General features: G+C 49.0%; 1 protein-coding gene and 1 long non-coding RNA gene across 3 annotated transcripts; one reads left to right on the top strand and one right to left on the bottom strand.

Annotated features, from left to right (window-relative positions):
* Positions 1-1,194: 1,194 nt before the first annotated feature.
* On the bottom strand, positions 1,195-4,315 carry LOC141419264 (uncharacterized). The gene is made up of 2 exons (XR_012444037.1): positions 4,236-4,315; positions 1,195-1,553 (listed from the first exon to the last, which is right to left on the bottom strand). It is a non-coding gene; the product is annotated as an uncharacterized lncRNA (long non-coding RNA).
* On the top strand, positions 4,043-25,812 carry Scamp2 (secretory carrier membrane protein 2). Of its 2 annotated transcripts, XM_020178756.2 has the most exons (9): positions 4,044-4,215; positions 15,792-15,860; positions 16,246-16,344; positions 18,218-18,335; positions 19,117-19,245; positions 19,899-20,058; positions 21,210-21,311; positions 23,852-23,972; positions 24,213-24,481. In XM_020178756.2, the coding sequence occupies exons 1-9, from the start codon at positions 4,159-4,161 to the stop codon at positions 24,345-24,347; spliced, it is 990 nt and encodes a 329-aa protein (XP_020034345.1). In that variant the 5' UTR covers positions 4,044-4,158; the 3' UTR covers positions 24,348-24,481. The 2 variants fall into 2 exon arrangements, with proteins under 2 accessions (XP_073918078.1, XP_020034345.1); XM_074061977.1 differs by lacking the exon at positions 23,852-23,972 and having other exon boundaries at positions 4,043-4,215; positions 24,213-25,812.
* Positions 25,813-26,194: the final 382 nt, after the last annotated feature.

The raw sequence follows: 26,194 nt of genomic DNA, 5'->3' as shown, positions 1-26,194 counted from the left end.
GACAGAGACAGCAAGGATCTCTGCACTTGGAGGGGTGGCTGAGGGATAGAGGACACACACACAGATACCTTCCCATCCTCCCACTTGGGAATGTTTCCTTGAGAAATGGAGCTGAACCCTAATGGATAATTAGGACTTAGGGGACAGGAAGGTAAGAGAAGCTGACAAAGGAAACAGTAAATATTCACTGTACTTTTTTCTGTGGTACTGGGGTTTGAACTCAGGGCCTTCACCTTGAGCCACTCTACCAGGCCTTTTTCTTGAAGGGTTTTTTTGAGATAGGTTCTTGAGAACTATTTGCCTGGGCTGGCTTTGAACCTCGATCTTCTTGATCTCTGCTTCCTGAGTGGCTAGGATTACAGGTATGAGTCACTGGAACGTGGCTTATTCACTGTACTTGGTACTATGTTAGTGCCAGAAAAACAACAGTGAGCAACACAGGCCCTGGTGGAGCTATCTGTTAGTGGAGGAGACAGACATAAACACATAATCACCTATACACGCTTGCAATTACAATCTGTAATAGGCATTATGAAGGGAAATTACAGGGTAACATAAGAGCTTATGATGAGGGAGGGGAATTGATCTAGCGACAGAAAGCCACTACTGAGGAAAGAGCCTGAACTTGAGTTTGAAGGCTAAGTGTAAGTTGAGGATATTGGTGAGGGAGGCATGGAGTAAGGGCATATCATTTTGAAGGGATAGTCTGTGCAAGGATCCTGAGGCAGGAGGGAACAGGAGAACTGTGAGGAACTGAAAAGTCACTACAAAGGCAGGGCTCTCACATGTAATCCTAGCTACTCAAGAGGCAGAGATTAGGAGAATGGCAGTTCAAAACCAGCCTGGGAAAATATTTCTCGAGAACTTATCTCGAAAAAACCCTTCACAAAAAAGGGTTGGTAGAGGGGCTCAAGGTATAGACCCTGAGTTCAAATCCCAGCACTGCAAAAAAAAAAGTCACTACAAAGACTGAGATGAAGGGGGGTGGGCATGAGAAGGGATAGATAGGACAGACAGAGGTGAAGGCAGATCTTGAATGACCTTGAGGCCAAAGTAAGAACTTGGGCATCTATAGGAATTAATTGAAAGATTTTAAAAAGAAAGTTCCATGAGAATATTGTTTCCTTTAAAAAGATCTCTGGAAATGGTGATAGCCCTTGATGCTTTACATAGAGAGGGAATTGTATGCTGCGATTTGAATCCAAACAACATCTTATTGAATGACAGAGGACACATTCAGCTAACGTATTTTAGCAGGTGGAGTGAGGTTGAAGATTCCTGTGACAGCGATGCCATAGAGAGAATGTACTGTGCCCCAGAGGTTGGAGCAATCACAGAAGAAACCGAGGCCTGTGATTGGTGGAGTTTGGGTGCTGTCCTCTTTGAACTTCTCACTGGCAAGACTCTGGTTGAGTGTCATCCAGCAGGAATAAATATTCACACTACGCTGAACATGCCAGAATGTATTTCTGAAGAGGCTCTTGCAGTTCTGGAACGTCTGGGTGCTGGAGTTGCTGGTGTTGAAGATACCATATCTCATCCATTTTTCACTCCTGTGGATTGGGCAGAATTGATGAGATGAACAACATTCACACATTCTAATATCCTCTGTAACAGGCATCTCTGATATAGCAGCTCTGCCTCACAGTCTTGTACGGAGCACCAAAGCATTTGGACAAGGACCTTCGGAGGAAATTAGGAGGTGGGAGGCTAAAAGAGATTCATTTTTAGTTACTGTCTAGGCTAGAGATTGGTCACTTTTGCCAGTGGCTGTTTTATACACCTGTAACCAAGAGTGTGACTTAATTTAATCTACATTTAGGGTTGAGGTGTGTTTCATACTCAAGTGAAATAGGAATGCCCTTCAAGAAGTTCCCCTCTGTGAAGCCCTAATGAAGAATGGCGTTTTACTGGAAGAAGGAACTTTACATGGCAGCTACAGTGCTGCTGCTAACTGGGGTTGGTTCATATGATCAAGACAATATTGCTGACTAATACACTGAAAGTGCTTCAAGGACACTGTCATTCATGGGACTTTACAAAGTGAAAAAAAAAAAAGTACACATACTGCCTGAAAGGAAACCTGTACTGTGATGCTACATAATTAATGCATTTTGAATGGGGTCCCAGATTACTTCTGTGTGGAGAGAATACTTTATGTTGTCAATTTTTAACTTTGTTGGCTGACACTGCTAATTTTGAGAAGGTTCAGATAAACACTAGTTTCTCTCTGGTCAAGCTCATCGTTCTTTTCCATCTCCATTTCCTGCTCCCTTTGCTTACTCTCTCAGATTCTCTTCTTTCCTACTTCTACTAACACACATGCAATGAAAAAGTGAAAGGAGTATTTATTTCTCCAAACTGTATCAACTTGATAAAGACTAAGAAATCATGATATAAAGCAAATTTGGTAAAAATAAATAAAAATAAAAATAAAAAGATCTCTGGAGCTGGGCATGGTGATGCACACCTATAGTCCCTGATACTTGGGAGGCTGAGGTAGGAGGATCATGCGAGCCCAGGAGTTCAAGACCAGTCTGGACAACATAGGGAGACCCTCATCTCAAAAAGCAAAAACAAGCCAGGCCTGGTGGTATATGCCTATAATCCTAGCACTGGAGAGACTGAGGCAGGAGAACTGAGAGTTGGAGGCCAGTCTGGGTTACACAGACTGTCTCACAAACCAATCCCCCCCAAAACCAACAACAAAACAAAGAACACCACATATCTGGTTACAACATGAAGAATAAGAGGCCAATTAGCATCTCTGTTCTAGTCCAGGGTGAGAAATGATGATGGCTGAATTCCAAAACAGAAACAACAAAACCTGAACTGGGCATGATGGTAATCCCAATACTCTGGAGGCTGAGGCAGGAGGATGGAGAGTTCAAGGCCACCTTGGGCTACATAGTGAGTTTGAGGACAGCCTGGGTTATATAGTGAGATCCTTTCACCAAAAAAAAAAAACAAAAAACCAAAAAAAAAAAAACATAAAACATAAAAAAAAAAACAAAAGAAAAAGTTCAAGCTGGGCTGGCAGAGTAGCTCAAGTGGTAAGTGGTAAGAGCGCCTGCCTAGCAAGAGGGAAGTCCTGAGTTCAAATCCCAGGGCCACCAAAAAAAGAATTAAAAATTTCAAGCTAGGCGCCCTGGTGGCTCACGCCTGTAATCCTAGTTACTCAAGAGGCAGAGATCAGGTGGATCACAGTTAGAAAAGCCAGCCTTGGGGCAAATAGATTGTGAGACTTTATCTTGAAAATACCCAACACAAAACAGGGCTGGTGGAGTGGCTCAAATGGTGGAGCATCTAGAAAGCAAGAGGCCCTGAGTTCAAACTCTGTTACAGCCAAAAAAAAGAAATATTCAAAAAGGCCGTCTCAAGATATTTATAAGATATTTATAAGATATTTATAAGATATTTATTTATAAAAGATATTTATAAGATGAGCTTACAAGGTGAGCTTGTGGGAGTTAATCAGCCACCTCCCCTTGACCGAGGCTCGTTACTGAACTCCCTCATTCACTTCGTTAATGCCCAGGTTCAAATCCTCACCTGTGTGGGCTCAGGGATCCTTATCCCCCAAACAGTAAAACCTGACACCAGGGGTGAGGCCGAAGAAAGGGGGCTCAGCTAAGATAGGGGCTTCTGCTTGGTCCTTGTGTTTCTCTCTCTCCGAGGAGAACCCCTCTGCCTGACCCGTCACCCCGTCCCCTGCCCTGGGATTTCTACGGACTTTCCAAACTTGTTTTAGAGGAAAGGAAGGAATTAAGTTTTCTTTCGATGCCACTTTTAAGAGTTTAACTTTAGAAAAACGAAGCTATAAAAAAGAAAAAAAAAAAAACGAAGCTGGAAGGGCTCAGATTAAGACGCAGTGAGGACCCTGACTCCGGCTCCCTGGTTTCTCGGCGCCCCCGGAACAATGAAGTGCCTAGCGCAGAGAACTAGTGGATGGAATCAATCTCTCTCTCTAGTGGGCGGGCAGAGGGGTGGAGTCGACCTCTGTGACGTCTCAAGGCCACGCCCCCTGGGAGGGCGCTGCGCCTGCGCCGGAACGGCTACCTCGCTCCCGGAAGTGGAGGGTCTACACAGATCGCCGCTGGGTCTGGGTGCCCGGAGGCAGCTGCGCTCGCGGAGCTAGCCCTCTGGCCTCCGACCACCATGTCGGCCTTCGACACCAACCCCTTTGCGGACCCAATGGATGTAAACCCCTTCCAGGTAAGATCCCTCCAACTTACAGATCTCTCTAGAGTCAAGGGCCGCCGCCCGTGCTGCTTTCGCCAGCGGTGGGAGACGTGGCGTAGGAGGGACAGGCCATCTGCCCAATGGGAGAGCGGGCTCTGAGGGCTGCCCTATCGTAGCGTGTAGGGGGCGGGACTAGCAGCAGGTGGAACTGCGGAGGGGGCGGGGACCCTGTAGCTTGGGAAGAAGTGGGATGTTTTAGCACCTGGGGGGATGTAGCCGCTGTGACTGGGGGAAGGAACTGGAACAGGCACGGCCGGACCCTTAGAGAGATTTCCCTTGGCGTTAAAGAATAGCAAAATGTGGCTATCACATTCCTGCGATTTTGGGAAGACACCTGTTTTGAGTCAGCTTAGGAGAAAGGGTAACCGAAACAAGAGGAAGTGGAAGTGTCTAATGGGATGGAGAAGTGGGGGAAGCCCAACACATCCCACCACTACCACCAGCAGCAGCAACGAAACTAGCATAAAAAGTATAGGACAGTCCCTGGAGTTTATCAGGACTAGAAAGCTGGGAGAAGGTAGGAAACTAACCCAAGCTGAAAAATGACCTGGATAAGATTCCACGCTTGTGACCTCGGGTCTCGTTTGCAATGCGTTTTGGGCAGAGAGCAGAGCCCAGGTCAGGGTGGAGGGAACGCTGTTCTGAGTCTTGAAGCATAGGAATGTTGGTCTGATGGACCTGCGAGTGGCGGCAGGGTAGTTTAGATGCACTGACCTATGAGCTGGCCTGACCTTTGGAACAATCGAGGAAGAAACAATTTTTTGTTATTGTTTTTTGGCGCGCTAGGGTTTTGGACTCAGGGCTTCAAACTTGCTAAGCAGGCGCTCTTACTGCTTGAGCTACTCCACCAGCCCTTTTTTGTGTTGGGTTTTTTCGAGATAGAGTCTCATCAATTATTTGCCCTGGGCTGACTTTGAAGCAAGATCTTCCTCATCTCTGCCTTCTGGGAAGCTAGGATTACAGGCGTGAGCCACCTGTGCCTGGCTGCAATCTGCTGACCTAAAGCCAAAATCTTCCTGCCTTTGAGCAGACAGCACAGAGATGTTCCTTTTTTTCTGGTGAAGGGCGCGAACTCTTGTTAATGGCAAGACACATGTGCCTCTTCTTTCATGTCTGCTCAAAACCAGTTCTAGGGAAGCCTGCTTGTGCTGACCAGTGATTTATGAGCTCTGATATTTCTGCTCTGTTAGGATGTCTTTAGGCACATTAACTCATCTGGTTTGTACCTTATTTTGGTCATTGGCAGCTTCAAAGTTTCCTGCAGGTGTCAGGGAAGTCCTTGGAGAGGTTCTTCCTGTGACTTCCACCTTGAGCAAAGGGTCAGAGCAAAGGCAAAGGAGACTTGAACTAAATAATTGTGCACTATCAGGAGAGTGGAAATTTTATGCTTGTTTCTTGATCTCAAGGTGACTTAGCCAATGGGAGCCCTCAAGGCAAATTTTGGTAGCTTGTTCTTGTTCACACTGAAGAATTCTGAACATTCCTTTTGTAGCTTAATATTTCTTGACAGAGCCTTTGCAAGGACCTTGTCTCTTACGTAAGGCAAACAAACAGTCATCTCTACTAGTTGAATAAGGAAAGAACATTTGTTTTTTTTTTTTCCTGTTATTGTCTTCTGGTAGCTGTTTTGTTTTCATTACAAAACTGCTTTATAATACTGAGGTTTGGGTTTTAGAAGGATCTAGAAGCCTTTTGGAGTGTGTGGTGTGTGATAATGTTCCTGTTTTTCTCCCCTTTTCTTCTTTTTTTGTCCCCATCAGAATCAAAATTTCTGCTGACAACAGAGGTGGTCAGCTTTTCTCCAGTGCTAGCAGTGGGCAGGACTGTCCTGCCCTGTATTAATAGCTCCTTGACAGTCTTAAGCCATTATCTGAACTCAGAAATGATTGTGCAAACTGTGGGAGAAGTAACTTCTGCATTCAGGCAAGACAGTGTTCATCAGACAGCCAGCTCCAGGATATGGCAAGACAGGAAACAGCTGTTGGCTCGCAGAGCAGCAACATCTGGTGGGGAATCCTGTGTGGGAAGGAGAGAGCTGGCTGCCATACTGCTCTGCCTCATCCTGGACTGGCTTTCCATTCTTGGCACGCAGCTGTGTAGGGAGAAGCAGCTTTGAATGTGAGGCCCCTGAGTTCTTTCTCCTGGTCAGAACTGCTGTCCCTTCCTTAAGATGGAAGTGTCTGCTTCCCTGACTACCAGGGCTGGGACATTGCCTCCTTGCAGTCCATGGGTGATGGGTGTGAGCCCAGCTTCATTTGCTCAGGGTGTTGGCACAGAGCTCAGGAAAGAGCAGGTAGAAAGGTGATAGACTCAAACTGTCACACCAAGTCAGCCTCCAGAATAGGTTGGTTTTTGTTTTTTTTTTTTCACACCATATAATGGTGGATTATAAAAATATACTCAGCGTTCAGAGTCTGTGGTTGATTGTTAGAACCGGGAACATTCTTAGAAATGTAGTCTTTTCAGTTTATCAATATGAAGGCAAGTCCCCTGTGAGAATGAGACATGCCAGTCATCAGCAGTATGCCAGAATTAGCAGCAGGAAGGGGCTGAGACCTGGGTCTCATTCTTGGGAAGGTGCTGTTTTAATGGTTTTTTGGTGTTAAACTGTCCTTAGGTTATTTTAGGCCAGCTAAGATGGATTTTTATTTATTTATTTATTTATTTATTTATTTTGGTGGTATTGGGGTTTGAACTCGGGGCCTCAACCTTTTTTTTTGGTACAGGGGCTTGAACTCAGGGCTTACACCTTGCGTCACTCCACCAGCCCTTTTTTGCGATGGGTTTTTTCCTTTCTTTCTTTTTTTAATCTTATTTTACTTTATTTTTGGCAGTACTGGGTTTTGAACTCAGGACCTCACACTTGCTAGGCAGGTGCTCTACCACTTGAGCCACTCCAGCAGCCCTTTTTTGTGAAGGGCTTTTTTCAAGATAGGATCTCATGGAGTATTTGCTGGGGCTGGCTTCAAACGTTGATCCTCCTAGCTCTGCCTCCTTAGTAGCTAGGATTATAAGCATGAGCCACTGGTACCCAGCCTAGATAGGTACTCTTACTACTTGAAACACACCACCAGCCCTAAGTCAGCCAAGGAAAGAATTCATATCATCACCCTCGTTACTGTTCCTGAAATGAGAGTACTGGTAGTGATGAAAATAACAAATTAGCATTAACTAAGCTTTTTCCCCTAGTGTGAGGGAATGGAATAATATTGATCGTATTATTATACCTTTTTGTTTTTGTTAAGGTGATGGGGATTGAACACAGGGTTTCATCATGCTAAGCATGTATTCTACCACCAAGCTATACCCAGCCCCTTTATTGTGCTTTTTTTTTTTGATGGTATGGGGGTTTTGAACTCAGGGCCTCACTCTTGCTACCCAGGCACTCTACCACTTGAGCCACTTCGCCAGCCTTTTTTGGGTTGGGTATTTTCTGTCTCTCTCTCTCTTTTTTTTTTGGTGGTGAGGTTTGAATTCAGGGTTTTGCATTTGCTAAGCAGGCATTCTTGTGCTTGGTGTTTTTGAGATAGGATCTCTTAAACTATTTGCTGAAGCTGGCTTGACCCCCCTGATCTCTGCCTCCTGAGTAGCTAGGGTTATAGGCATGAGCCACCAGTGCCTCCTTTTTGTGCTTTTAAAGTTAGTACTTCTATTTGTTTATTTTTTGGTAATTCCTGGGTTTGAACACAAGGCCTTGTGCTTCGTAGGCAGGGGTTTTACCACTTGAGCCCATCCACAGTCCTTTTTGTTTTACTTTTTTTTTGGGTGGGGTGGGGGGAACTGGGACTTGAACTCAGGGCTTCATGTTTGCAAAGCAGGTGCTCTACAGCTTAAACCACACCTCCAGTCCATTTTGCTGTGATTATTTTTGAGATGGGGATCTCACGAACTATCTGCCCAGGCTGGCCTTAAACCTTGATCCTCCCAATCTCAGCCTCTTAAGTAGCTAGGATTAACATATCAGGCTGCATTAGTTATTTTTTCTGAATAGGGTCTTTTTGCCCCTGCCAGCCTGGACTTCAATCCTCCTATTTATACTTCCCAAATAGCTGGGTTGAGATGGTGTCTCTCACAGGCCTTGACCCATGATTTCCCTGATCTCCACCTCCCGAGTAGCTAGGATTACAGGCATGAACCACTATGACTGGCCCTATTTATTTATTTATTTATTTGAGACAAGTTCTTGCTATGTAGCAAGCCAGCCTTGAACTCCCAGTCCTCTTGCCTCTACCTCCTGAATGCTAGGATTACAGGCATGGGCCACCACACCTAGCTTTAAGTTAATTCTTTAAAACAATGTATATTCTGAGTACTGCCAGTCCTGAAAGGTGCTTAGAGTTCTGTGGTCAAATTGTTTGGGACTCTATACCTATTACATTTTTCTTTAAGATTGCCAAGGCTCATTAATTTGTTAAAGACTCTTTGAAATCCTATACTGAAGACATTTGCTCGACTTTGAGTCAGCATTTCTCAAAATTATTCAACCATGGAAATGTCTGCTGTCATAAATGCCAGTGAAACTCCTAGCACATCTTTAAGTTGACTTCCTCATCAAGTTCTTAGCCCTACCCTACAATTTGGGTACAGTGTTGATGACCTGGTCCTTGAGTGTAGGTACAGTTGGGATTGTTAGAAAACTTCCCACAAGGTAAGAGCTGTGAATGGAAAGTTAAGTCAGAGAATTCGGTAGATGCTTACCAAACTCCAAGGAGGAAGCAGGAAACATCAAGCCAAGGGTTGGCAATTTCACAACCTCCCCTGGCACTCCCTAATTTCTCTGTTAATTATGGCTTGTCTGTTCTGTGCCCTCAGGGTATTTGGGTCTCTTCTTTGGAATGATTCCAGGGTGTCTGCCCCCAAAAGTTTCTCACTAGGTCTTGTTAGGTGATGAAGAAGCAGAAAGCTACCGGGAAGCTTTGTACTGTGTCTTATTTTTCAGCAGTCCGCTAAAAATCAGACCACCCAGGCAAATGCCAGGGCTGCTTTTCCTACATACACTTCTGCCAGATTATCACAGACCAGTGCTCTGATCTCAGGAGGGGGCGTGGAGGAGGTGGTGGTGTGGAACAGAGGAAGCCTTTCAGTGTTCCCAGTTGCCCAGTCACACAATCTCACTTTCACACATTGCCTCCTTGCAGTTAAAAGATAATCTCAGTGCTGTGGCTGCTTCGCAAGGGTCTGAAACATTTTCCTCCTGCAAGAGGAGAAAGTGGCAGTAGAAACGTGATTTGAGTGTGGACCGAGTTACAGAAGTTCCTGCACAGGCACTGAGGGCTTCTCTGCTTCCCAGAGAGGGTTGGCTCCCCCTTAACTGTAACTTTGGGAATTCTCAGAGGCACCAAATGGAGCTGGTAGAATTTCACTGTAGAACAGCAGCATTGTCTTAAGAAATTTGAAAGTGGCAAGGTTGTTATAGCTTAATGCTGACTCCAGACAGCTGCCCAAATGGGGGTGTTCCTGCCTTTGTGGTTGGTACCTGGAACCAAGCTGGGTGTTAGAACTTGGCCAGAGACTCAGGTGAACTTGGACTCTATGCTTCTGTTAAATTATCTTTGGAGCCACTGTGTTTAGGACAATTCTGTGCTCAGAGATTGGTAATATTTAACCAGGATAAACAAGAGGTAACTGCCACCCAGAGAAGAGTGCTGCACACATTTGTAAGGTGTGGCCTGGCCAACAAGTGCCCCTTTGAGATGCTCACACATTGGTACACATCATTGAGTCCCTGCTACTCCACTGGCCAGAACAGGAGAGCAAGGTGACTGGCCAGGCCTTCTAATGTGGCAGCAGAACCAAGAATGCTCACCGTGACAACACACCGTAGTGTGATGGGGCAGTGTGCAAAAGGAGCAGCTGGGATCTTGGGAGGAAGCACAGAGCCCTGTGGCAGAAAGGGCTTGCTTGGGCTGAGAGCAGAAAACCATGGCAATATTGGGAATATTGGCACATGGGAATGTTTTGGATGAAGGATCAGCAAGAATCAAACTTGCTCTTGCATGCTGTCACCCATGTATTCCTGTGTGCAGCCCAGGCACCTAATCACTCTTCCTTGGCAGGAGTGGGGTTTGAACTCGGGGCTTCCCCTTGCAACACAGGCACTCTACCACTTGAGCCACACCTCTGGTCTATTTTGCTCTGGTATTTTGGAGATGGGGTTCTTGTAAACTCTTTGCCCAAGCTGGCCTTGAACCAAGATCCTCCTGATCTCAGCCTCCCAAGTAGCTAGGATTACAGTCATGAGCCCATCTCATCTGATCATTCTCATATACTGTGGTCTCTTGAGAGCTGTGAGACTGGGCGACCTGTGCTGTGTGTGACACACACCCTTGTTTGGCCAGTTCTTCTGAAGTTCCCTTTGGCTGATAACTCTCACCTGTGTTGGCCTGTTTTCACTTCCTGTGTCATCCATTTAGGAGTTCTGTACTTGACCCTGTTCTCACTCTACACTTTCAGTTCAGGGGCCTCAGAATAGCATCCACACGCTGATTCTATATCTAGATCTCTGGTTCTTACCACTCTCTTGAGCTTCTAACATTTCCAGCTCTCACCCGGGCCTTTTGAACATTCCAATCAGATATCCACAGGTGTCGTCCAGTCTGGCTCCGAATCTTCTGTGAGCCTCTCCCTACCCTCCTCACCCAACTTGAAAAACCTGCTCCTTATTCCCTGCAGTCACCTATGGCTAATAGTGGCACTTTCACCAGTCACCCAGGCTGGCAACCCCAGCCCTCAACTCCTTCTTTTCCTGCCCTCCTGACCAATCCCAAGTGCTGAGCCTGTGCCATTGACCCCAGAAGGGTTTTCTGCAGTTCTCCCTCCTTCTCCATCCTCAGCTGCCATCCATGTTGCCGTCTGTCCTAGCCAGCCCTCCTGCCGTCATCCTTCCCATCATTGCAGGTCCTCCCCATTGCCAGAATGATCATGGCATCCTCAGTTTGCACATGTCTAGTTATTCCCCAGGGCTGGTGGGGTCAAGCCTAAACCCCTCCGGTGTGGCCCTGCTCTTGTGAGGCTGGTTTCCAATACTCCTGGCTCCTCTCCACCCACCTTGACCTATAGCCTCCATAAACCTTCTCTCAGTCCCTAGATATATGCTGTTTTGAAAGATTCTGTAGTTAGCCAGGTGCTGGTGACTCACACCTATAATCCTAGCTACTCAGTGGCAGAGATCAGGAGGATCACGGTTCAAAGGCAGCCCAGGAAAATAGTTCACGAGATCCTATTTCAAAAAAAACCCATCACAAAAAGGGCTGGTGGAGTGGCTCAAGATGTAGGCCCCAGTCCAAACCCCAGTACTGCAATCAATCAATCAATAAATGAAAATGTTGTGGCTTCACAAATGCATTTCTTGCTTCCCACATTACAGCCTGCTAAGTTCCTTTCATCTCTTAAGATCCAGCTCAGATACCAGCTCAGTAAAGCTTTGCCTTCTTCCCTTCCTTTGGGAGCCCATCTTCCTTAGAGCTCTCCAGAGTGTCTCCCCTCCCTCCTGTCATCACTCAGCACCTTGCCATGGTCCCCTGGGATATGTTCACTTGTCTCTACTACCAGACTGAACTACACTAAAGCAGGAGCTGTGTCCTGCTCATCTTGGCAAATTCCTCCTGCTGTTCACTGAATAGAAAGAACTGAATTTGGGAGTTTTTTCCTACTTATAAATTCAATAAAGGATGCTGGGCAGTCTAGCAGTTGAGGGGTTTCACCTCAACTTCTCCATATGAAGCTTAGCCCTCAGCATCCTTTGCATAACTGCTTGATCCACTTAAGAGCCAGTGGGTGCTCAGTGAATGGGAAGGAAGGTTGGTGCTATTGGCTGTCCATTTGTGATTTACAGTGCAAACACTTATCCCAGCCGATCAGTGTGGTCCTAACTTGAAAGACCCTTTCTCTGAATGTGTCTTAACCGAGGATGTTCCCCGAACCAGCTCTTCAAAGTCAGAAAGGAAGCATGCAGCAGCTTTTGTCAGTGCCTTCCAGAGTGGGTTCTCTCATTCAGCCCCAGTGATGGAGCTCCCTCCATTTGTCAGGCACCATACCAGGCATGAGGAAGCCTTGGCCTCTCAGGTTTGCCCTCTCCTGTCCCCGGAGACAGACTGACTTTGACTCAGGTTCTTGCCCATCCAGTGCCTCTGGGTTCTTCGGTGAGCTGTTGGCCCCTTCTGAGCTTGGACTTTTCCAGCTGCAAAGCAGGATGACCCCTCCCTTACAGTGTTGTCCTGCAAGTCCACTGAGGAGGTGTGTGGTCACGTTTCTCAGCTAGGGCTCCTCTGCAGAGTCACAGAACATACAAGCTGACTATAGTGGCTTTTCTCCAATCTCTCCCAGTGGAGTATAACAAGTATAATCTAGATGCATAGAAGAGAAGGTAGGTCACTGCAAATAGTGGATTTTAAGTCTCTCAGAGCACCACATTCTTTGAGAACAGTGGCCACAACTCCACAATGGTATCGTGTGGTGAGCCTGGCACATAGTCGACACTCAGTGAATGTCACACCCCTCCTGCAGCCCCTCCTCCTCTCTCCCCTTTCTCCCAGGCCTCAGCTTCTCTTGAAGCCACACACAGCTTTCAGAGAGGACCCAGCTTTCCTCAATGGGAAGTCCCCTCACGGCTCAGTGTTTTTGGCTTGTCTTCTCAAGCAAGGTGTGTCTGAGTCCTTGGGCCCCTGCCGTGATGCAGGTCTCCTAGCATAGGGGAGTGCTTCCTAGAGAAAGTGGAGGCCTACAGTGTGCAGCACTTGTTGCCAAACCTCCCTGAGGGGCCGCTCACCTTGGGCCCTTTGCCACAGCCCAGGAAGCTGAAGGATGGACTGGGCCTTGATGCACCTGGCTACCCAGTGTTCCCAGCCTCCTAGTGGGGACAGGCTCTGTTAAGGGGGTCTAGGGCCAAACCTTGAAGATTTTAGAAAAAGGCAGGGGGATCAGTGTGGACAGGGTATCATCCCCTCCATCTCCATCCCACCCCAGAATCCGCTACTTGGCTGCCAGTGGTGAAAGAAATTGCATCTGGCCATGGGCCTCAGGTTGCATATTAGACGTGCACCTTGGCCAGGTGTATATATGCCAGCACCTGAAACTGCTACCAGAGCTGCCTCTCTGTTTCTCTGTCCCATGGTGACTCAGACGCCAGTAACCAGTTCATGGCTGCTGGGTCTGATTTCAGTGGCTTGAGCTCCCTCCCTATGCTCTGGCTGGGTTTCTGCTCACTTGGAGTGGGAAGCAGATGCTGAGCCCTCATCTTCCTTGCAGATGGAAGGAAGACAATTGCTAGTCGTTCATGAAATAACCTCAGGACCAATCCCTCCAACTTCAGGTGGCTTCCCAGACCTCACTTTATCCACATTCCAAAAGCCACCAGAGCAGAGGTGGTATTCAGAGGAAGGATGTGGACATGGTATCTGGTGCCAAGGAGGTTGGAGGGAGGTACAGGCTGCATAGGATGAAGCCTGCTCAGAGACAGTGATTTTGGGCTGTGTGCCCAGCTCTGGATGGGGCCCTGGGAGTGGTCAGACATGTCTTGCCCTCCAGGAGCTGTGACCTGAGTGGGAAGATGAGAGTTATTATCTGTGAGCCAGGCGTGGTGGCACATCCTGTAATGCTAGCACATGGGAAGCTGAAGCCAGACAATCATGAGTTTGAGGCTACATAGTAAGACCCTGTCACAACAAAACAAGCCAGGTAGGTGCCTGTGACTCAGGCCTGCAATCCTAGCTACTTAGGAGCCTGAGATCAAGAGGATCACTGTTTGAGGCCAGCCCTGGCAAATAGTTTGTGAGACCCCCATCTTCAAAATAACCAGAGCAAAATGGCTCAAGCAGTAGAGTGTCTGCTTTGCAAGCATGAAGCCCTGAGTTCAAACCCTAGTCCTACCAAAAAACAAAAAAGAATTGGAGGCTTCCAACAAAGGCCTCCTGATGGAGGTGAAGCTGGGCCTGAAGAATGGGAGCCCCTGGTGGAGTAGTGAGGGCCTGGAAGTGAGGTGCAGATATGCAGGCCAGTGCAAGTCTGATTCCCCCCACACGCCTCACAGCTGTTCCTCACAGAGCCCCAGCATGGCTGTGGATCAGACCTGAACACTGCACTTATGACCCTGAAGGGGAGAGTGTAGAGGAATTCCACTGAGGGAGAGCAGGATGACTGCTTAGGTGAAGAGGAGGGCTGGAGTCCCTAGCAGGTACCAGATGGGAAAGACAAGGCTGTGCTCTAAGGACCTTTTTTTTTCAGTGCTGGGGTTTGACCTCAGGACCTGGTACTTGCTGGGGAAGTGCTCTGCCACTAAGCTACATCCCTAGCCCCAAGCAGGATGTTTTCATTTTTTTGAGACAGGGTCTCATTATGTAGCACAGGCTGCCTTCAAACTCATGGTCCTCTTGCCTCAGACTCCCAAGTGCTGGGATTACAGACTTGTATCATCATGCCCTTCCGTTAGGACTTTTTTTTTGGGGGGGGGGTCTGGGGTTTAAACTCAGAGCTTCATGTTTACAGAGCAGGTGCTCTATCCTTAGGCCACACCTTTAAGTCTTTTTTGCTCTGGTTATTTTGGAAATGGGGTTTCATGAACTAGTTGCTTAGGCTGGCCTCAAATTGCAATCCTCCCAATCTCAGCCTCCCCAGTAGCTAGGATTGTAGGCATGAGCCACCTGAAGACAGCTTTGTTAGGAAATGTTTTGAAAAGAACTTAAAAAAACAAACAGAAAACATTTTTCTGGCTTTTCATCTGAGCCCTTCATATCGCTCCTCCTGGCAAGTGCACTTGATTTAATAAATCAGCATTGGCAATAGCAACATCATTCCATGACCTTATACTTGTCCTTTAAGAAACAAGAGGAACAAATGATTTCTGTAAAATAAAAAAAAACAGTACAGAAAGGTTATGAAGTGGACTGGGGTGTGGCTCAGTGGTAGAGAGCCTAGCATGCACAAGGCCCTGGGTTCCATCTCTTACACTGCAATGAATAGAGAAGAATAATTAAGAAAAAAAAAAAAAAAAACAGGCACTCTTGGTTCATGCCTGTAATCCTAGCTACTTGGGAGGTTGAGATTGGGAGGATTGCAGTTCAAGGCCAGCCCTAGCAAATAGTTCATGAGATCCCCATCTCTAAAATAACCAGAGCAAAATGGACTAGAGGAGAGTGTCCGTTTTGCAAGTGGGAAGCTCTGAGTTCAAACCCCAGTCCCACTAAAAGGAAAAAAAAGAAAGGCTATGAAGTGATAAGTCTCCACCTCCACCACCCCACTAACTACCCCACTCCCTGGAAGTAAATACCAAGAGCCCTTTCTAAGTCTATAGGGTGCTAAGAACCTGTGTGGTCCCTCCTCCCAGGCCTGGAGAGCAGAAGGCTTGCTTAACTCAGCAGGGCCGCCCTTCCAGAAAGGGAGAAGGGATTTTGGTTCCAGTGTGGCAGGTAGGACAGAACATTCAAGAGAGGCTGCTGAGGGCACTGGGAAGGTGACTAGCATCCTCACTGCAGCTGAGTGTCACGGGTTGCCTGCTGGCCCTTGGCCAGGGCTTTCTTCTCCCAGTACCTAATGCCTCTCTTTCACCTTTCCAGGATCCCTCCGTGACCCAGCTGACCAATGCCGCACAGGGTGGCCTGGCTGAATTCAACCCCTTCTCAGAGGTTGGTGAATGTGCCCACTCTCAGAGTCCTGTGGTCCTGTGGGTTGTAACAGGGTCTCTGGGGCAAAGATCCATGTCAGAGAAAGAAGCAGCTCTGAGAAGCTGTAGTCCTCAAATGTGAACTCGAGGTGAGGCAAGAATGGGGATGTCATGAGAGGTTTCTGAACCTCTCCCCATGGGATCCTGGCCTGGGCCCTTCCCTGAAGAGGACAGGGCAATGACTGAGAGCTCTGGATCCACTATGGCCAGGAAACCAGGTTAGAGGTCATCGTGTCCTGAGCCTGAGCCTTGTGGGCCAAGAGCAAAGCCCAGACCACATGGCTCTCACCCTGTGAGGTTGCCACTGGTAGAGCGCACTCAGTTCTCAATTTTGATCTGTCCCACAGACAAATGCAACAACGACAGTTCCTGCCACACAGCTACCTGGCCCCTCGCAGCCAGCAGTTCTCCAGCCCTCAGTGGAACCAACTCAGCCAACCCCTCAGGTACTGGTGACAAAGAACCCTTGGCCTCCATTCAGGGAGGGAATCACCCAGACCTGTAGCTGAACTCCAAGGCTGGAGGTAGGCAGAGGGCCTTAATCCTTAGCTCCCCTGCAGGGGCCCCCTTGCTAATTTCTCTGGACCTGGTCACTTACAAACGGAGGGGCTGCTTTACCACCCAGTGTCTCCACCCACGCCATCCCACATCCCACTGCCACTACCAAAAATAAGCTCTACTTACCAGGTTGGGGTCCTTGTTGTCTTTTGAGAGAGCGTTTGCCCTGCTGTGGCACTGCAGATCCCCCTGGGCCTTTGGCTTCTTCTCTTACCTGGGCCCAGTAGTCTGTGTTTGTTTGGTGGTGCTGAGGGTCAAAGCCAGGGTGTCATCTGTGCTAAGTACAGGCTGTATCACTGGGCTACATCCCCCAACCCATCTCTCTTTTTTTCAGCCTCATCTGTTTCTGCCTTCCTTCCTATTTTCCTTCCTCCCTTTACCAAATATGATGAATCCTGTTTGCTTTGTGCCCAGTACTCCCCTCTGTCACCTCCCTACCCTACCCTTGTGAGCTGCGGGCCACCCCTGTGACATGACCCACAGCGGAGTTGTGTGTTGCAGCTCCTGCTTAGGCAGGCCAGCAAGTTCCTGCCTGCCCGATTCCTGGCGGCGGGTGAGCTCTCAGAGAGGCAGATGCTGCTAGGAGGAGATAGTTTTCTCAGAGACAGCTACATGCAAAAGCTTCCGAAGGTAGGCCCAGTATAGATGAGGAAGAGGGAGGGCCGGGCCCTGGAGCCTACTCAGTTTGGGTCCTAGAACCCTGTGGAGGCGAGGCAAGTCCTGTATGCAGTGTGACTTTTTGTTCAGCAGAGGATAGGGTGGGCTGCTGGGACCCGGGTTCTGTATCACTAAAGGCACAGACTTGAGGAGAGGAGGTTAAGACCCTCAGTATGGTGCTGTGTGGTCAGTTCTCCTGCCTCTGTCTCCATTGCCTCAAGTTCATCTCTCAGAGGCAGCGTTGGCTCTTTGGAGAACTTCTTTTGGTGAGGTGTTCATATGCATACTGCCTGATTTGTCATCCTGTGAGCAAAGTGCACTGTAGTCTCATTCTTCAGGAAGAAACTGGTGACACCATGGCAGTAGCCATCAGGAACAGGGCCCTGAGCCCAGTTCTGCTCAGCCTCACTGAGTCTCTGAGCTGCCTTGCTTGGAGGCTCTGTTCTACCTGCCAAGGAGATAAAGCTTAGATTCTAGGCCAGCAGACCAGGGCCACACCTCAAGGGGACTCTGGGGGAGGGGTGGCAGTCATAGTTCAGGTGATCAGCGCTATTCAAGTGGGCCTCGGAAAGCAGCTTCTGGGGCAGAGCCAGGAGTTGGGGTGCTTCAGTATAGATCCTCAGGACTCCAGCACACATGTCTGCCCTGAAGTGTCTCTGCTCTGTGCTCACTGCTGACACTTTGCACTGTCCCCTCTCCACACACCCACACCCTCCAGGCTCTACACATGGGGTTGGGGGCCTCTGGATTTCTGGCTTGAGGTTAGTCTGTTGTGAGGTCTTTTCCCTCTGCTATTACTGCAGAGGTCTCTATAACTGAACCCAGCCTGGACTCCACTAGAGGGCCAAAGGGTGAAGCCAGGGGGATAGTTTTTCTATCTCAAGCCTAGGACTGAGGGGAGTCCTAGTAATGCCTGCGGGGCCACAGGTGGCATGAGGACAGGGGGAGACAGGTCTGCCTGGCTTCTCTATGGTGTTCCTTGGTGCCTGAGTCACTCTGTGGGGCTTGGACTGCCTCTGGGACTCCCTGCCTGGGCCAGGGGACCTTTGTTCACCTGCCCAGGTTGACACTGTTCCTCTTGTCTCCTGTCCTGGCTCTCTTTAGGCTGTGGCGGCTGCAGCCCAGGCAGGACTGCTCCGGCAGCAGGAAGAACTGGACAGGAAAGCTGCTGAGTTGGAACGCAAGGAGCGGGAGCTACAGAATGCTGCAGCCAACTTGCACGGTAAGGGAGGCTGCCAGGGCCCAGCCTGCCCTGTCTGCTGCAGGAGAGTAATCTGAGTCCTGCACAGATGGCCCTCCCCACACTTACCTGGGCTGTCTTCTGAGGCAGCTGCAGAACTGGTGGAGCTCTTGATCCTCTCAGAGGGTGCCAGTCATGGGGAGAGCAGCAAGTTGGAAGTTGGGAGACCGGTAGGATATTCCTAACAGATGTAGTTTCTTTCTGCACTCCTCCCAGCTCTGAAATTCTTTGATTCTTTGATGGCATGGTGGCACTGGACCCACAGGTCTTTGCTAATGATGATGACCCCAGTTGCCTGTTTATGGGCTGGTTGTTAATAAAAATAGTCACTTAGTCTAGGCACCGGTGGCTCACGCCTGTAATCCTAGCAACTCAGGAGGCAGAGATCAGGAGGATCAAGGTTCGAAGCCAGCCTGGACAAGTAGTTCTCCAGACCCTATCTCGAAAAACCCATCAGGATAAAAGGGCTGATGGAGTGGCTCAAGGTGTAGATCCTGAGTTCAAACCCTGGTACTGCCAAAAAAGAAAAAAATAAGTCACTTAGGCCATTTAGTTCTCCGTATTTCCCAGTGCATTTGGGCTCCATTATCTCTGAGTGAGCTTGTGGGCGTCTGTTTGGGTCCCTATTCCATCTCACTTCATGCTCCACAAAACCCCAGAGCCCCTTGACAAGCCCCATTCTACCCATCAACTGGGCCAGCATGCACACTTCTCCACGTCAGTTCTGAGGCTGGGCCCTCCCCCTGCTGTCTCTTTCCTGTAGTGAGAGAGAACAACTGGCCGCCCTTGCCCTCATGGTGCCCTGTCAAGCCCTGCTTTTACCAGGACTTCTCTGCTGAGATCCCTGCCGACTACCAGCGGATCTGCAAGATGCTGTACTATCTCTGGATGTGTGAGTCCAGCTCCTGCCCTTGGAATTCTGGGGTGCAGTGTGTGTGCTGTGAGAGCCCCGTCTTTTTTCTTTTTGCTCCTCCTTGGTGGTGGAGACTTCCTGCAGACTCTAGCCTTCCCAGTGCCTGGGCTGGTGTGAGGAGATCTCTTCTGCCCACCAGCTGCTGCCTGGCTGGGAGCCTACTCAAGAGAGCCAGTCCAGGCTACTGAGCAAGTGGGATGGGACTAGCCAGAGGCTTCCAAGCCCCTGAAGAGCTCCCTGCCAAAAACGGCCTGCCATCGTTGAAGGCCTTGCCTCCCCCCAGGCCTTTAGGAAAAAGACTCTCCCTTAGCTTCATCATGGGGCAGGGAAAAAGGTCACTTAATTTTTCAAGAATCAGCCATGGGTCTGTACCTCCCTATGTCCCTCCTTCCCCCAAGACCTGGGCAGGTCTGTCACCTGTCAGGAACTTAGTTTGGTCTCTGGTGTGAGGTCCCAGGAAATCAGGATTTGAAAGCTAACCCTACCTAGGTCGGTCTGAGGTCCTGTCCTATTTCTGCAGCTGCCCTCACAGCATGAACCTCATTTCCTCTCCTAGGGAGTGGCTTGCCCTGTGGGGGAGCCCTTTAGCCATCTTGGCTCAAGCCACATCTCTCTCCTCACCCCTTCCCCAGTGCATTCACTGACTCTGTTTCTGAACCTGCTTGCGTGCCTGGCCTGGTTCACAAGTGACGCTTCCAATGGAACGGCCTTTGGTCTCTCCATCCTGTGGTTTGTGATCTTCACCCCCTGTGCCTTCCTTTGTTGGTACCGCCCCATCTACAAGGCTTTTAGGTGAGTGGGGCTGGGGGAAGGGGTGAGAATATGGCTGGCATCCCAGTAGCAGGCAGTGGATCCCAGGCCCATGGGTCCCATTTCAATCTTAGCACAGCACAGTGATGGGAGAAGTGCACTTTCCCATACCTACCTGGAGCCAGAGAAAACGGATCAGGAAGCCGTTTTTCACAGTTGTACCTGAGATCTGCTCTGTGCCTTATCCTTGGATAAGCACAGGAGACCTAGAGGGCATCTGGAGTGTTACCTGCCATCCACTGTACCCAGTCTGGCTGGCAGGCAGATATTTCAGTTGCTGGATAGAGAGAGCTCCTTTCTGAGATTCTGAGTGTGTCTCGTTGAGAGTGTTAGGTGGGCACACTCAATAGCCCATCCCTTGTTCTCACTTCTCCCCAGTGATGCTCGGCCATATGTGGAGTTTCAGGACCTAGAATAGATCCTGTAAGCCTGAATGGAAGCCCCCTCACAGACCCTGGGGTTTTGGAATTGTACCTCATGGTTGATGCTTTCAGAGCTGAGAGGCCAGCAGACCCTAAGAAGTGTGGGAGCAGAGGGCAGCTGGACTATCCCATGCATCATTAGGCAGGTCCTGAACTCCCACTGTATTCCAGTCCACAGAGGTGCCGAGGTGCTTAACCCTCGAATCCTATCCAGTGTTCCTACTCTCCGACTACCTTCCTTTCTTTCCACAGGGTATTGGGGTTTTTTTTGTTTTTGTTTTTCTGGTTTACAGTCAAACTCAGGGCCTCGTGTATATGTGCTGTACCACTGGGCTACACTCCCAGCCCTAGTTTACAGTTTTATTATTAGAGATTTATGCCTTTGGGTTAGATTTTTCTTTCCTGCTATGAAAAGCAAGTATTCCAAGAGATGGACCTCTTTATATTGTCCTTTGAGTGAGCAGTTTGCTGTCTGTGCTGGGGTCAAGCTCTGACCCCTTAAATTGGGAAGCAGTAAAAGGCTTCCCAATCCACAACCCTTGTGGACTGTGGTGTACACCCTTTTGGACAGTGTGACTGGTCCCTGGGGCTCTGTCTGCTTGTCCCTCCTGTGTCCTGATGCCAAGTAAGGAGAAGTGTCACATCACGTAAGGAGTGCTGGAGAGCATGGCCCCAGTCCTCCTGTAACTTCCTATTTCCCTCTCTCCACAGGTCTGACAACTCTTTCAGTTTCTTCGTGTTCTTCTTCATATTTTTTTGTCAGATAGGGGTCTACTTCATCCAGATGATTGGCTTGCCTACCCTGGGGACCAGGTGAGAGCTGGGGCATCACAGGGAGTTAGGCTTTGGATATAGGGCTCGGCTTTCTTCCCCTGTTTCCTGGCTCCTAGAGAGCCCCACAGATGAACCCACTTCTAACATGGTAGGGAGGAGCTGGGCGAACCTGCTTGAATGGATCTTGGACCCCTTTCCAGGTCTTTTTATTTATTTGTGGTGCCGTGGATTGAATGCAGGGTCTTGCACATGCTAGGCAAGTGCTCTCCTATTGAGTTGCATCCCCACGCCCCCTTTCCAGTTCTTTTCCAGTAGCAATTTACTGTCTTCCCTTGCTCTTCACTCTCTAGGCTGTGTGGGTGAACTTGGCTTGGATGTTTAAGACTGACTGGCACTGAATTCATCCTCTTCCTTTTCTCCTGCCATACCCTCCTAGAGGCTGATGGATGCCCTGGCGTTTGCAGCCTCGGAGGGCCTTGCACCTGTAGGAGATGAGGCCCAGCCTTCCCTGGACAGGCTTCTTTTGCTCCTCCTTAAGCACGTGGCTGGCTTGAGTTTTCTTGCTACCTCAATCCACAGCTCAGAATTAATTACCAAAAGGAAAGCTCATGGCTGATGTTTTCCTTTCTACCCCAGTGCACAGGGAGCATTGCAGAAAGGTCAGGCTGGCACTTGGGTGAGAGCCTGAGCCTGCAAGGGTGACACTATTTTAGTCCACTCCCTGCAGTGAGACTGGCAAGTCCAGTGCATGAGGAGGGGGCTGGGACCCCTGGCACTCCAAGCCAGTGCATGCTGCCCTCTCACCATCCCACTTCTCTCTCTGCTGTTTTTAGTTTGATCCTTTGGGGTTTTTTGGTGGTACTGGGTTTGAACTTGTCCTTATGCTTGCTAGGCAGGTGCTCTACCATCTGAGCCACTCCACCAGCCCTTTTTGTGAAGGGTTTTTTGAGATAGGGTCTCACAGACTATTTGCCCAGGCTGGCTTTGAACTGCAATCCTCCTGATCTCTGCCTCCTGAGTAGCTAGGATTACAGGCATGAGTGCCGGGCTAGTCTAGCCCCTTTTGATCAATGGCCCAGTTTCATTATTCATTACCCTAAGCAAGATTCTGGTAGAAAGACTGTGATTAATAACTGCCATTTGCACTCTGGACCCGGAGGTGGAAGCTTGAGTTCTTATCCTGGCCCCGCCCTTCCCTCCTCTGCCTGGGCCCACCTAGATGAGCTCTGCAGCCTCCAGCCTCCTTTCTACAGCCCTTCCATCACCACACCCTTTCTTGTACCTCACAGCACTCTTTTATATTTATTGTAAAATGCATGTAACATAAAATTCCCTATCTCATTTAGCACTGAAACCACTTAAGACTATATAATTCCATGGCATTTAGTACATTCGTAATGTCACCTCTATTTCCAGAACATTTCTATCAGCCTAGGAGGAAACCCTATACCTCCTAAGCAGTCATTCCTCATTCTCTCTTTCCCCAGCCCCTGACAGCCATTAAACTGCATTCTGTATTTATGGATTTGTCTATCCTGGACATTTTATATGAATTGGATCATGTAATATATTGCCTTCTGGCTTTCTTCATAGAGCATAATATTTCCAAGATTCATTCATGTTTTGGTATGTATTAGTACTTCATTCCTTCTTCTTGTGACTGAATAATGTTCCACTGTAGGGATAGTCTGCTTTTATATATTCATCAGTTGATGGACATTTTGTAATCCTAGCACTCAGGAGGCTGAGGCAGGAGGATTGTGAGTTCAAGGCCAGCCTGGACTATGTAGTGAGATCCTGTCTCAAAAAAAATGAAAAGTTACTTCGACTCTAAGGATTTTAGCTCTTATACTTCCATTTCTGACTTTCTTGGAGTTAATTTTTCTATATAGTGAAGTAAGTTTCAGTTGTCCCAGTGCCATTTGTTGAAGAGACTTCCATTTCCCTTTGGTTTTAGTACCCTTGTCAAAAATTAATTGGTCACAGATTTATGGTTTTATTTCCGGACTCTGAACTCCATTTCATTGATCTGTTTGTCCACTCATCTTTATGACTGCCTTTGTGCTTTTATGCCAGTCTCATACTGTTTTGATTACTGTGCCTTTGTAGTAAACTCTGAGATCAGGAAATATGAGGATTTCAGGGGCTGTCCTTGGGTCCCAGTGGGAAAAGCTGAGGTGACAGGATGAAGGCAACAGGCTGGCTAGTGCTCCTCCTTCCCAGAGAGTGGGAGTGAGCAGCCAGGCCTTCCCTGCCCCCAACCCCAAGCAGCAGGAGAAGGCTGAGCCCAGTGTTGCTCCTCACTCTGAGGGCATCTGCCACATCGGTCCTTCTAGACCTCAAACAGCCAGAAATTCCCCATGTGAATCCACCTCTGAGGCTCCAGGGGAAGCCACATGGGCAGCATGGGGCCTATCCGTCCTCACATAGGCCTGGTCTTACAGGCCAAGGGTTCTCAGCCACAGCTTTCCTGTGCTGCAGGGAGACCCCCAAGTGGTGGTCCGGATACAGAGGCCTCTTGGAGAAGAGCTCCCCATGGGGACTTTCCCTTTGTAGTGGTTGTTCTCTTCCCTTTGTAGTGGTTGGCTTGCGGCCCTGTCTGCACTGAAAGAAAAGCCCTTGGCTGTGTCAATTATCATGGTGGTGGTGGCTGGCTTCTTCACCCTCTGTGCTGGGCTCTCACTCTTCCTCCTGCAGCGGGTAAGTAGGGGATGGGCCAATAGCAAACCCAAGGAAGCAGGTGCTTCTCTCCTGCCTTGGCCACAAGGTGCTCCTCACCTTTGCAGTTGGGCCCCCCAGAGGTCCAGTGCCTTTGTCCAAGGCTCTACGTGGACAGCCAGGCAGGGTTGGGCTCCCAGTGTCCCCTTGGAATGTAACCTGAATGGCTAGGATTGTGCTGTACCACAGGGCAGGCTCCTCTCACCCAGCCTCTTTCCCCAGGTGCACTCCTTCTACCGCCGGACAGGAGCCAGCTTCCAGCAGGCCCAGGAGGAGTTTTCCCAGGGCATCTTCAGTAGCAGAACCTTCCGCAATGCTGCCTCGTCTGCTGCCCGAGGCACCTTCCAGGGGAACTAGTCCTGCTGACTCTCCTTCCCTGTGCCCCAGCCTCTTCTCTCTCCTGCCTTCTGAGCTGCACTTTCCGTGGGTGCCTTATGCAATGGTTATGCCCGGCACAGACCTGGTGGGGGTCTTGTCCTGGCTCTTCCTCCTTCCTCAGCAACCGGCTGTCCCTTCCATCTGAAGGAAGGGGAGGGAGGGACAGGGAATTTTTTTTACACAAGAGAAAAGAAAAAATAACAAAGCTGTCTTTCCTTCTCTGGTGGTAGTTTGCTAGGATTCTTTTGTCTGGAAGCAGTGGGACTGAAGTTGTGTTTCCCCTTAATGAAGGAACACACACACACATACACACACACACGCCTGTGGCCTCCACAGCCCTGCCCTGCCTGCCTAGGCTAGGATAAGCCTCTCAAGGGCTCCATTTTAGGTGAGCTGAAGTCTGGGTAGGTGGGCAGTTCTCTTCCCCAGATTACACTGGGGTGGTCTTCCAGCCTCCAGAGCCTCTGACCTGGTTGCCCCAGCCTTTCCTCTGCCTTTGTTCTTCACAAGTAGGTTCATAGCCCCTTAGGTCCTTTGTAGCCTCCTGGTGTTGATAGCACCTGGGGCCCTCCCTGAGCTCTTCTCTTCAGACCTTCTGAATGTATAATGAGGTTGTTTGGGATTTGGGGATAGAGAGAAATAAGGATATTGATCCCAAGTTGTCCTGCTCAGCTTTTGGCTGTCTTCTAGGTGGGTGGGTCTGGCTGTCCAGGTGTCATTTGGCTCTGTTTGTCTTGATTTTCTCTTCTCCTGAGACCAGCTGCTCTCTGCCTTAGCCTTCCTTCTTACTTAGCAGTATCCAGCTTGGACAGTTCTTTGGGAGGGTGGGGGAATCAGACCAGAACTGTCCTGCAGGCAGGACTGCTGAGCCACCTTTCTGAGGTTTCCTCCTACAGAGTACAATCTAGGTCCCTTTCCACTCACCTTGAGGGTTTTCCTAGAGGTGTCACTGCATAGACACCCAGGGGGCCACCAGTGAAGCCTTCACCCTGTCCTGCAGAGCTACAGGAGCTGGTGTGTAGGCTATGGGAACTTATCACCAAGTTGGCCAGTCTCCTGCCTCTGGGTCCATCTGTGGCTATCAGCTCACAAGGGCCAAGAGCCACAGAATGACAGTGACAGCAACCAGGGTTTTGTAAATTTCCTGTTTTTTTTTCCCCTCCATGTACAAATGTATATGTTGGCCGGGTGCCAGTGGCTCATTCCTGTAATCCTAGCTACTCAGGAGGCAGAGATCAGGAGGATCACTGTTCGAAGCCAGCCCGGATAAATAGTTTGCAAGACTCTTATCTCGAAAATAACCCATCACAAAAAAGGACTGGTGGAGTGGCTCAAGGTGTCGGCTCTGAGTTCAAACCCCAGTACCACCAAAAAAAAAAAAAAAAACCCACAAATGTATATGTTGTTTCAATTTTTGTGCTTAAATAAAAGACATTTTCAGACAGCACTGGTCCTGGTGTCTGCTAGACTTGGGAGGACTGTGGTTCAATCAGGGTAGGGGCTGAGGGCCTCCTAGGATAGGTGAGGGGACATCTAGATGGTCTCTGACTGGCTTGTGACAAGTGGTCAAAGCCTCTCATCTCTGAGGACGGAGGAACCCTTTCCTAAGAGTGAAAGGCAGATGAGAGGCCCAGGGGAGACAACTTGGGAGTCTTCCAAAGGCATTTTGTTGTCCAGTTGCCCCACTTTCAGAGCTACTGATGTTGGCAGGCAGGACTTGGGGCCCTCCTTGAATCTTCCCTGCACCCCAGCACCTGCTCGCTAACTCCTCCCCTCCTGCCCCTTCAGTGGGTGATCTCTAGGAAGCTGCCACTGGGTGATCGCAG

This window comes from Castor canadensis, chromosome 19 (assembly GCF_047511655.1).
Source record: "Castor canadensis chromosome 19, mCasCan1.hap1v2, whole genome shotgun sequence".
Lineage (NCBI taxonomy): Eukaryota > Metazoa > Chordata > Mammalia > Rodentia > Castoridae > Castor > Castor canadensis.
Note: the sequence above shows the minus strand (reverse complement) of the source record. Positions and strands in the feature narration are given on the sequence as shown.

Bases quoted from the DNA above. Each gene is read 5' to 3' on its own strand.
- Scamp2 (XM_074061977.1), top strand. From the start codon at position 4,159: ATGTCGGCCTTCGACACCAACCCCTTTGCGGACCCAATGGATGTAAAC. The intron at 4,216-15,791 runs GTAAGATCCCTC...TCACCTTTCCAG, and splicing joins TGGATGTAAACCCCTTCCAG to GATCCCTCCGTGACCCAGCT. The intron at 18,336-19,116 runs GTAAGGGAGGCT...TCTTTCCTGTAG, and splicing joins TGCTGCAGCCAACTTGCACG to TGAGAGAGAACAACTGGCCG.